This window comes from Fundulus heteroclitus, chromosome 19 (assembly GCF_011125445.2).
Source record: "Fundulus heteroclitus isolate FHET01 chromosome 19, MU-UCD_Fhet_4.1, whole genome shotgun sequence".
NCBI lineage: Eukaryota > Metazoa > Chordata > Actinopteri > Cyprinodontiformes > Fundulidae > Fundulus > Fundulus heteroclitus.
In genome coordinates, this window is record NC_046379.1 from 19,394,521 (window position 1) to 19,406,740 (window position 12,220).

Consider the following 12,220-nt stretch of genomic DNA (forward strand, 5'->3'; position numbering starts at 1 on the left):
GTAGTTTGTCATTTTTATTTTACCATGCACAATAAAAAAAAAAATACTTAGATTTTTGTTAAAAAGAGATCTGTAAATTCTTGTAAATCCCAAAGCATAAAAACAGACCCCCACATGGCATACAATTTTCTCCACTTGTTTTCTAATTTTTCAGTCTGAATTTTTGTTTAATCTATTCTCAGGAACTGGATGAGTAACTCTTCTTTGGTTAAGTTAATTGGACAGAAACCTTCAAAAAAATGGTGCAATCTTATTTAAAATGTTAGAATTATATTCATCCAAGATGTGTTTAAAGTGGTCAATTTTTTTAGCAGTCTGAAATCAGAACTACTGATTACAACCTTACACTTTAAGCCCCTAATTATGGAGTAAAACCAGATCTGATCAAAAACAAAAAACAATGGCTTAGAAAAGTCAACACAGAATTTTAAGCTCATCTTGGATGTTTATCAAAATTTTAAATGATCTCCCTTCACTTCTCGTGTGCTCCACATGAGGGAGCTGTTCGGCAAAAGGTTACCAAACCCCCTACTTTCTCTATCATGGATAATGTGGAAAAAGAAAAAGCTCACAGTGCCAATTCACACTTCATCGCTTTATTCTTCAGAATTCACAGGAAACAAACTCAACACCTTGTTACCAGTTTTTGCAGGCAATGTTACAATCCATACGGAAAAAATGTGAGCCTCGTTATATACAGAAAGAGAAGCCGGTAGAGGACAGCGTCTAAAATCTTGACTTAGTGTGCTTTCGACATGTGGATCCAGAGTGGTGTTGTAGTCATCACAGCTTGATGCAAAAGTCTGCTTAAAACATCTCCCAATTTTATTCAATCTTACAAATGGTGAAAAAAAGAAAAAACAAGAAAAACTTCATTTACAATGGGTCATCAGTTAAAAACTTCAGTCATTAGGTACATCTCGGCCATAAAACCAGTTATATCAAAGTCTATACAACGTGCATTACTACAGAATTTGAAACAGTGGAATCTAATGGAAAGTGGTGAGCACCAATCATCGTTTTTTTTCGACGGCTAAATCTATTTCAGGAATGGTTTGTGTTCACAGGAGCGTTGAGCTAAGAGAGTTGTAAACAACTGTACACTGCAAAGACAACTTTTAAGACTCGCGTAAGGACTTTCCCTTTAAATATCACAATGTGTCAGATCTTGCAGAGACAGCTTGAGCTGCTACATCCAATTGCCCAGCACCAAATACTTTGATTAAATATACGGAAAAAAAAAAATCTGTGTGTGGTTGTCATGGTATTACCTTTTTAAAAAAAAAAAAAAAAAAAAAAGTCCACTCGCGTTTCGCATTTTTCACACTCACCCATGTTACAAATGCAAGCACCAAGAAGCGGTGAGGAAGCAGCGCTCTCCGTCTCTCTGCTGCACCTCCTGTCCACCACTGCTCGGGACTTTGCAGTGATTATGGATGAGATGGTTGCAGAGTAGTAAACATATACAAACAACAAAAGAGAAAATTAACAGAAAGCAAAAAGAAAAGAAAAAAAAATTCCCTGGTTTTAGACAAGTCCTCATGTTCCTTCAGACAGGCTACATCGTCTCCTTCATTCTGGGGTGTCGTTCAGCTGGGTTACTCGGCGGCGGCGGCCTCCGGACTGGCAGCCGCCTCTGGCTCGGTGGGAGAAGCAGCGGCCGGCTTCTCCTCTCCTTCAGCTGCTTGCTCGGCCTTCGGCTCCTCCGTCTCCGCCTCCTCGGCCGCAGCCTCCTTGGCCTCCTCCTTGCTTCCCTCGGCTGGCTTGGCCTCCTCGGCGGGGACGTCGGTGGATTTCTCACCTTCGGCCGGTTCCGCCTCAGCAGCCGCCGCTGCCCCCTCCTCGGCCGCTTCCTCGGACTCCTTCTTGGTCTTCTTGAAGGAGAAGCCGCTGAGCTTGAAGGAGGGTTTCTTGAAGGAGAACCGCTTTTTCTTCTGCTTGCCGTCCTCGCTGGTGGACGGAGTACCTTCCTCTGACTTGGCGGAAGTCTCCCCGTTTGTGGTGGGCGCCTCCTTGTCTCCTTGGGCCTCTGCACCTTCTACTTTCTCGCCTTCTTCCTTCGGTGCCTCTTCAGTGGGGGTGCTTCCATTGGCCTGCACATCGGTCTTGTTGGCATCCTCTGAACCCGGAGAGGCATCTTTGTTGGTCTTGGCATGCCCATTTTCCTAGAAAGAAGTAAAAACATGCAAATCAGTGGGTTACCTAGAAGCATGGTCTCCTGTATTCATGAAAAGGGTCACCAGAAAACCCATTGTGCAAAATCTGGAATATTGTTTGAGATAATCTAATCACAGCACAAGGAGTAAATAAGAAAGTACAATAGCCCCCTAAACTTGCACAGACATCTGTTACTAGGAGAATGACGACACATCTCTGGCTTTTAGCGGTAGGCTCGAGGTTTAAACTGCAATACAACCGTGACTCCGCTAGAGGGCGTTCGGTCTGTGGAAACAACATGGGGAAATTTAGATTTTTAAATTTCTTCCACAAACTAACAAACAAACAATGTGCATTGTCTAAATGGTGTGCGTTCCAAACATTTCAATCTGAATACTTTTACAATTACTTTATTTTGAGGGGCTTTTTTAACGCAAAAAACCGTTTCATTTCTTAAACCTGGCAACAAAGGCGTGGTACCGTTTTTTAAAATGGCCAGACCACGGCGAGGGGCGTCCACAAACCCCTGCTGCAATCAATTCCACCAAAAAGGGAAAAGCCAGGCATTATGTTTATCCACGAAAACTCCGCAAAACCACGAATTATTACAATCCCGACTTTTACAAATTAAAAAAAACAATAATAATATAATGCAATATACAAACAATAATGCATTCTAAGCTGCACAACACTCCCCAAAATATGTTTTTTTAGAACCAATTAAAGACATTCTGGTTACATTCCGTTTTCGGAACAGTTTTATTTTTTTAAATAAACTGCATTATTGGGAAACATAAAATGCATGTGGCCACTTTCCCTGAATGCCGGTGAGCGTGGGGATGTGCTAGGGGAAACATGGAGCACGCCATTGACGCAACACATTGCTAAATTGAGACGAAATTCCGTGTGAGCAATTAAGAATTGATTCATTCAAACAAGGCTTATTTACCTGTCCGTTCGCCTTGGACGCAACAGCCGCACCTTCTGCAGGCTTTTCCACCGCAGCTTCGTCTTTCCCAGCGGTTTTGGAGATTTGCGCTCCCATGCTTTTGTTCCAACAAAGGAACCCAACCGATCAAATGAATGAACAAAGACCGCAAGCTTCCTCCCGAGAAAAAAAAATCGCCGATTTGCCTTCTTTGCGCGAAAGAAAACTGAAGAATAAGCCTGAAATAAAAAAAACGAGACCGCAATGAGAGTAATGAGCACTTGGGGGTGGGGGGGAAATGTAACGAAGGCGCAAAAGAAATGCGTTTTTTTTTTTTTTTCTTCCTCGAGCAGAGTTTGTAGATGGGGAGAAATTGGCCCCGCCGCAAATGAGATGCGGAGTACAACGCCCAAGTCCGCTGATGAATGGGCGCTGAGGCTGTGACGACATAAGCCGCGGCGCCTCCGCCAATCACGAGTCGGGAATGTAAAGCGAGAGGGGACAACGTGGAGAAGAGGGACGTAGTGGGGAAGGGGGGCGCGGACAATGGGAGAGACACAACAACATGGCCTACAACTTTGTGGCTCCACGTTAGAGCAGGGAGACGCGATTATTTCCCCCCCGAGCTTCAACTCCGAACATTTTATCTGGAGGCCGATTTGAAAACGCAACGAGGCTATTTGATGGTATTTCAGGGAATATTGCAAAAAAAAAAGGGGGGGGGGGAAATGGCCTAAATATATTTAATATTCTTATTTGTATTCATTCTTATGTTGGTTTGTTTAATAGATTTTTTTCCCCCTGCACGTGCAAGCTGCAAAATTCTCATAAAATGCCTTACATTTTATGTTTCGTTGCTCAGCTTGTTTATTTAAGATCGGATAGCCTGTAGTCCAGCAAATACAGATGTCGCACATACACAGATACAATTATTTTCTCTCACTGTTTGACTTTAAATTAGACTAAAGCTTTCCTGTTTTAGTTTAATTAGAATGAATCAATTTGCTTATATTTTCTGAAAATATGCCTAATTTCTTTAATTGCTTAATACAAATTCTGAAGTTTGGATGAACGATTTGGAGAAGCCACGGTAGGGTATGTCATGGCGCTGTAAAACTTGTCGTACGTTAATTGTCAAACATTTTTTGAATAGATAAATACACAGCTGTGGGTGTGTTTAAAAGCAACACCTCGTGCATATGGAGTCCTTGTCATGGAAAAACAAAAATACATCAAAGAAGATGTACTGTGAACCTCCACAAGCTTGTTTCGTCCTAGGGTAGAATTTCCAGAGGCCTAAAGCTGCCATTCCCCATCAAGTATGAACAGCCATCACACTGCTCAGGAAGCGTGGCCACTTCCATGTCCCAGAGATGAATATATTTTGATATCAGGTGTCCCAAAATAAAAGCAAATACCTTGTTAAAATATTGGCTAAAGCTGGTGTGTCATTGTCCCAGTGAAACAAGTCCTTTACAGACATGGTTTGAAAGTCCCCTTTAGAGATGAATAAGTCATTACTTCAAAAGAAACAAAACAGGCCAGGTCACAGCTGCACTCAGGATAACACTTGTTAAACTAACATGGAAGTGTTTGGCCATAATGATTAGCTATATTTGGTGGAAAAAAGGGGAGCCCTGCAAGCCTGAGATCAGCATCCCATCTGTGAAGTACTATGAGGCGGGCAGCATCTGATCGTGGAGGTGGTTTGATGCATATGAGACAAAATATATGGCATCATGAGGAAGGAACATTATTTTGAAGTATTGAAGCGACAGCTCAAGACATCGGCCAGGAAGCTAGGCCGCATTCCGTTTGCCTTAGAAATCAAAACTAGGAGCTGGGAATGGCGTCATCCCGGGTAAACAGCATTCCAGTCAACACAGTCGGAGAAGTCGGGATTCCAAAATAAAAACAAAAAGGTCAGGATTCCAATACGACAATGGCCAGGAAAACTGTTGTTTTGTTGTATTACCTCTCACGAACGTTGTTAAAAGATGTACTTTCTACATGCAAAAGCTACTTTTAGTTTGTTCAGTTTAGAGTTGCAGCCGCTACATGTAACATTGATTTTAGATGCGCTCTTAGAGCTGCGTCTTCCAAAATAAACATGTTTTCATCAGTCTACTGTTGATGATGCATGGAACTGCCATATTGGATCCCACAATCTGCCTTTAAAAAAAATGTCAGACTTTCCGAGTGGAAAGTCCGGCTTCAGTAGCCGTTCAACTTGATTCTTCCAATCAGAAGTCAGAATTTTCAAGTTTCAACTGCAATGATGAAGTATCTTAAGGACAACAAAGTCACTGTTTTTGAATGGCTGTCATAAAAACCCTGATCTCAGTCCCATAGAAACTTATGGGAATTAGTCACACCAAACCAACACGCTTCTTGACTTCCAGTCAAGAAGTGCCTGCTGAAGTGCCTGCTGACCACCGCCAGCAGGCATTAGGGTGATGGCAAGGAGGCTCTCCAATCAGAAGGACTTATAGCTCATTAAAAATGATAAATATTCAAAAATATCAGTGAAGAGATACAAAACGTTGATCAGAAATTACATGAATCGTTTGAATATTGCAGTGCCAGTGATTACTGGGAAGGGTATGACATTTTTTTATTTATTTTTTTTTTACAATTCAGAAAAATTACTCTCATTGTTTTCTGGGAGTTCACTGTGTTGCTTCGAACTAGAAATAAACTTCCACCTTTAAATCGAATCTTGTCTACATATAGTATTCTTTCAATTTGCTTTGGTTGCCTCATATCGAATGTGATTCTAATGTAAACCTTAGATAGTTGGACAATCTAAAACAGAGCTTCAATCTTATTCAGAGTGGAAGCTTTGTTGTCTCTGAATCTGAATCATTAAATGCCAACGTGAAAACAACATCGTTGTGTTTAGATGGTAGCAGCGTGTCTGCCGTTGTATTATCAGGGCACCCTCCTGACATATGCCCTTCTGAGTAAACAGACCTCCCCTGTAACTATAAGCCCCTGCACCCATAATATCCCTCGTCGCTCCTCTTGCATAATAGTGTCTTGTCTGCTTGTTGCAGCTGGAGCATCCCAGTGACCCAGATATAATGAGACTTTATGGCTCTGCTGTCTGCTCCGCCAGCCTGCAGCGCTCCAGCTTCACCAGCAGCGACAAATCATTCCTCTATTTCGCTCTCCCTCTCTCTCTCTCTCTGCCATCACTGATCCACATCTCCATGGTTACCGGTCCAAAATGGCTGCGAGGAGGAGGCTGAGCGCTGGCTGACGAGGTGCTTTAGCGACTGTGACCTCTGGTTGTGGAGGAGCGGCGCGAGAGTGAAGTCGAGACTGCACGGCAAACACGCACAGCAGACTGAGGATTAGGGTGACTTCTTTCACCCCCGCCCCTCTCATCCCGCTAACTAGGCCACACTCATTGTTGCCATATTCTGATTACATGCAAAGCTTTAATTATGATGACGACCTGCAATGAATATGTAAACCTGGGGACAAAGGCAGTGGGGCATGGAGAGCCTTTCATACAACAACAAGATTAAACATTTAGTTCACTGAACTGAACATTCTAAAATGCAACGCTTGAAACTCAAGAGAGGAAAATATTAAGGCCTCACACCTTGGGATTATTTTAAATCATGCAGTCTTATTATTTGAACAAATGTGCGTGTTTACAGAGCAATGTTAATTGTTCAAAAGACTATTCTAGTTTTCAGAGGGCAGGTTCAGGACATCAAGGTAAGAAAGAAGCGTGAAAAAAGCCCAAACTCTTCATCTGAAAATAAAAAAACAAAACAAATCTGTTACATACATGTTAAAGTAATCTGATTAAGTTACATTTTATTTTAAATAACCAGTAATGAAGACGCTTCATTCTACAATTTATGTCATTGTGAAGCCGTTAAATGGAAAAAAAGCCCTTAATGTCAAGGGGATGAACTTTTGTTGTATCTGAACATAACAAACCATTACACGATTTAATTTGGGTCAGAACAATGAACAGGATCTTAGGTCCAACATGGTGATTTCCAAGAAACCTTTGGCTGGAAACCTAAAGGTTAACACATCTCTCTGGTCCCGTGTCAGTGTTGAGGCTGTTTTACTCCCCTTTTTGTATGCAGAACTGAACTTTCATACACATTTCACCAATGCTCTTCAAAACGCATCTACTGGACTCTGGTCATAAAAACAAACTTATATCCTACACCAGTGGTGCCGAAACATTTAGCCATGTGGGCCATGTGAATGCAATTGAGGGCCACAAATGTAGATTTTTTTTTGTTTATGAATGCAAAATAAATTTTCCTGCACAAATATAAATAAGGTGCAATACTTTAATGATTTAACATTAGAAAGAAGTCGGATATCAGTAGAAAAGGGAGCTGTAACTCTTTGTAGATTTGAAACACAAAGAAAAACAATATAAACAAAAAAACCTTGCAAATTATGTTTCAAAACAATTTTTTCTATTATCTTTGTCTGGATTTTTTTTTATTATTATTCTTGGCTCCAAAAACAGGAAATGGGTCACTCTCTCTGCAGAAACTTGCTTTATTAAACTGGGTTTACTAAATGGATGCACAAAGGTCTGCTCTTGAAGTAACTTGAGGTTGTTGCTCCTATCCACTATGAATTGAATTAAAAGCAAAAAACATATTTGATAAAAAATGAGTACTTTGTGTTGTATCTTCCATTTTTAGAAGGCTTTAAAGCAGCCAACATGGTGCTCATGGGCACCAAATAGCCCCTGAGGACCACATGTGGTGCTCACGAGCCCGTTCTCAAAAAAGCACAATCCACCAGTGAGCTGCATATAGAGCATTATTTTATTCCGTTACTCTTCCTGTTTATTCACACTTGCATTTATATAGATTTTAAAAGGACAATATCTACAACAAAGCATGAAAAATGTGTTTATTTTACATAAAGTTAAGGTGAATCCGGACTCTATCATTTCAAAGGTCAGTACTGGTAGCCTTTGGTATCACACACCAGTGAAGTAGCTCTCAGTTTCAAGAAGGTTGGTGACCCCTGCTTTAAAGAGACAGTGTGTAACTAATTTGGCTTTTTATTTGCAAAAATAAAGCATTGCTTTCATGAATACATATTCTGCCAAAGTCTAATAACAATTGCATCAAAAATGAAAGTATTACAGTAGCCGAAAAGGGACAAACCTGTAAGCCATACGCGTTTTCCCTATCTGACTTCTATATGGAGACGTGCTGTCGAAAGAAGTAATAGCCGTGAGAAAACGAGAATCTATGTCAGCGTAGCTATTTGATGAAGACAATTCATGCGGGAGCGGGGATTCAAAATGGATGCGGAGGATGCTGCTGCTAGAAAGGTAAGTTCATTCAATATAACAGTGAAGTTTATTTTTGCTGTTATGTTGATAACAGGGCAGTGTAGCCCAGCAACCACTCTGTCCTCCCGGCAGAGACGGCTAGTTTATTCATCTTCGTCTCCCTCTCCCTCTCACTTCATCAGATGATCTGAGTCTGCAGGTCACCAAAAACCATTTCACACGATGAGCTATTAGCAGTAGCTTGATACACTGTCACATTTATGACAGTAGTTTAACGTGAGGTTGTTTGTAATTCATTTAGAGCACCCCTAGATGGATGTTAATCTTACACATTGGGGCTTTCATCTGTCTGTATCTTCTTTGAAAGGAATCACATCAGGGAGAATTTCACTGCAAGGCTTTTTTAAGCTGCATCAATCGCCAACCTTGAACCTGGAAAATTGAATGCAGTTGAGGCCTGCAAAAAATCATGTCGAGGGCCACTAATGGCCCCGGGGCCACACTTTGGGCCCCACTGCCCTACACCTTTAACATATGAACTTCATGATCTGTGAGCTTGAGGCGCTTTTCCACACATTAATTCTTGGTTTCACACAAAAAAATCAGAGTTGGACAACAAACACGATGTTTGTTGCTCAAAAACTCAATCTGAGTCTTGTTGAAAAATTTCTTGTTTATCATAGTTTTTTTTTTTTAAATAACTATTTCTCCAACTTTAGATTTGAGCTGATGTGGCAAATAGCCATTAACTGATTTTTGAAAAGCAACAGACATAAGACTCTTCTCTTGTCATACCCATTTTGAAGAGTGGCTTAGAGAAATGAGGCTCTGTGCCATGACAGATTTATACCCCATGGAAATAGGAAGTCATGGGTGACAATTCAGTTGCTCGTCACTCTGATCTAATGACAAAGTGTATGGTATAAAGGAAAAATATTGCAAGAGGAACAGGCCTGATTTTAGTGTTACACAGATTCCATTTTCAGATTCACAAACATATGTCTTACTTTTATGGCATGGGTCTTGTCCTTCTCATTCAAAAATTGGGTAGAGATCGGAAAGAACACAACGTGTGAGTTCAAAATTAGGTTCTAGACCAAATTTACCAGGGGGGACAGGGTGGCGCTAATGTTTTTTCATTGGGGCACAGAAAAAAAATTAAACCAGGAAAAACTGGGCAAAATTTAATAATTTGATATGTTAGGTGAGGCACAGACCAAAGAGCCACTCTAGAACTGCAGGTTGCAGATCCCTGAAAACTGTTATACTATCTCACTACGGCTGAAGCTAAAAGTCAAACACATTCATTTTAAAATTATTATTAAAATAAAAGTGTAACGTTAAAAATTTAAATGGGCCCAAGGGACCAAACAGTTATGATTTCTGTTTCAGCACATATAATCGTAGGAAATTGACTCAGTATAATGTCTTCAGTACAGGGCCCATAACAGGGGCCCTGACCTGTTATACAGGGGCACTGGCCCCTGTTGGCCCATGTCTAGAGCTGCCCATTGTTTAGCTCTATGTGCAGGACTTGAACACGTCACTCTGTTTAAGCTCGATACTATAAAAGCTGAAAAATATGATTGGAATATGACGGACTGCAGCAGCAGAATTGTGTCTAAAGGGTTTAACCAGAGATCTTAGTCCACTAAGGAAGGGGCAGCATCTAATGGGTGCTAATGCTCTTATCAATTGAGTTGGACTCTGAAAAGAGGGCCAGAAGGATGAAAAAATGGGGGACTTCGGAGAACAGGAAAATGTTTATCATGTGTGATATGATTTTCCTAGAAAAACATCTGACATTGCGTGATATGTGCTACTTAGGTTGTTTTTAGTTGTAAAAGTACTGAACTGGCAACAGTTGATGGATTTCTCTCTATTTATATGATGCTTGAATTTTGTTATCTTTTTAATCTAACTCCTAATTTTGATTAAATTCTCTTTATTTCTGTTCCTTCATTTTCCTGCAAAGCCATCTGAATTACCTTGTAGATCGGTGCTGTGCAGATATAAATGCACTTGCATTGCTTGTCTAGCCCAAGAGCATTGATAACTGAAACACACACACAGTGTAAACCCACCTTAAGAGGGCTGAGCCTCAGTGGAATACCTTAGTTAGAGTACAGGGATACCAAATTTAATGGCTTAGAAAAGCTGACCAACTCAAAAAGTAAAGTATATATTAAAAAATGCTTTAGTTGCATTTATTTTTTTAGGAATAGCTAGGGATACCAATAGCTATATTGGTCTAATAACAACAATAGTCAGTTAGAATGGACAACTAACTGATTTGGCTCTATGCATAAGGTTCTTGTTCATTTGAAAACCATTGCAAAACACTTTTTTTTTCTACAAGCTTTAACTTCAAGGCTTAAGTCATAAGATGATTCTCTAATGTTTCCTAATTAAGTTCTTTGCTCATGATGCCATCTTTTATGTGAAGTGCCCCTGTCCCTCCTGCAGAAAAAACCCACACAACAGGCTGCTGCCATGCTTTAACCTCACAACTCAGATACTATTCTCAGACTTTTTCCTCCTATCTCCATCGAGTGTGACAATGTTGAATGCAGCGCATGCTTAAAAAAATCTTAGATCTTTTCTCCTGATTGCATTTGCAAGCTTTAATGTGATTTTTTTTAGCTTCTGGGGTAATGGCTTCTTATTTGCTGAATGGGATTTCAGTCAATGCTGGTCCAAGTCCCATTACACTGAGGACAATAACACTTTCTTACTAGCTTAAGCCCATATCTTCACAAAGTCTTCTCCTTTTATTCTGGGCTTGATGCACACATATTGCATCAAAATATGTTCTGTGCCCGGTGACACAGACCAACCTTCTTTCTGAACGGTATGACTAAATATTATGCAAGCACTAAATGTGCTTGCATAATATTGCTTAAAAATCGTGTTGCTCCTTCTGAAAATTTTGCCCAAGGATGAACCGGATTGTGAGGGTCCACAATTCTCTTTAGCTTGTGTAATTAAGGTTTTTTTCGGTGACACATGAAGCAGTGTGAAAATGTTTGACGATGCTTCGCAGTACAGCTACAGGTGTTTCTCATGTTAACTCAAAGGTTTTATGTTAACAAAAGCTTACAAAGCCATGACATCATAATCAGGTCTTTCCAGAATTGTTTTTAGGTATTACCTTAGGGTTTATTTACCCTAAGATATTTCTATACCTTAGGGTATGTAAACTTCTGAATTTGTAGAAAGTAAAAAATATATATATCTCTCTCATTATTCTGGCATTTAGCAAATTGAAATAATTTTGGTAATTCTACTTGACCTAAAACACAGAACGTTTAATCTGATTTAATGTCAGATAATAAGAATAACATTTATATGTGCCTTTTTGTATATGTGCAGGTACAGTGAAAAAAATAAGAATATTGTGGAAATATTCAATATTTCTTATCACTCATTTTCGAATGTGAAATGCATATATTATATTGATTCATTACACACATAACAAAATATTCCAAGTATTTTTTTTCTTGTAATATTAATGATTATGGCTTACAGATAATGGAAACTCAAAATTTAGTATCTAAGAAAATTTGAAAACTATATTAACACGGAGAAAAATTTTGAAAACTCACAGTGACACACTCTAGTTAGCTAATAACCTGAAAACACCTGCAATGTTGTACTTATTGTGTAATGAATCTAGAAGACGAGGAGGTGGTGGAGGAGTATAAATACTTCAGTGTTCAGTGTTCGCCTGGACTCTGGAGAACAGACTAGACAGGAGATGTGACTGTGAAGCTGTCTACAAGAAGGGACAGAGTAGACTGTACTTTCTAAGGAAGCTTAGGTCCTTCAGGGTTTGCAGC

The 12,220-nt window shown here is 40.0% G+C and overlaps 1 protein-coding gene across 1 annotated transcript; it reads right to left on the minus strand.

Moving 5' to 3' along the window:
• Positions 1–580: 580 nt before the first annotated feature.
• On the minus strand, positions 581–3,493 carry marcksb (myristoylated alanine-rich protein kinase C substrate b). Its single transcript, XM_012881068.3, has 2 exons — positions 3,107–3,493; positions 581–2,165 (listed from the first exon to the last, which is right to left on the minus strand). Exons 1-2 carry the CDS (start codon positions 3,200–3,202, stop codon positions 1,599–1,601), a joined length of 663 nt encoding a protein of 220 aa, XP_012736522.2. The 5' UTR covers positions 3,203–3,493; the 3' UTR covers positions 581–1,598.
• Between the last annotated feature and the right edge of the window lie 8,727 nt (positions 3,494–12,220).

Excerpts from the sequence above, each read along its gene's own strand:
- marcksb (XM_012881068.3), bottom strand. The coding sequence starts at position 3,202 with ATGGGAGCGCAAATCTCCAAAACCGCTGGGAAAGACGAAGCTGCGGTG. Across the intron at positions 2,166-3,106 it reads CGTCCAAGGCGAACGGACAG|GAAAATGGGCATGCCAAGAC; the intron begins GTAAATAAGCCT and ends ACTTCTTTCTAG.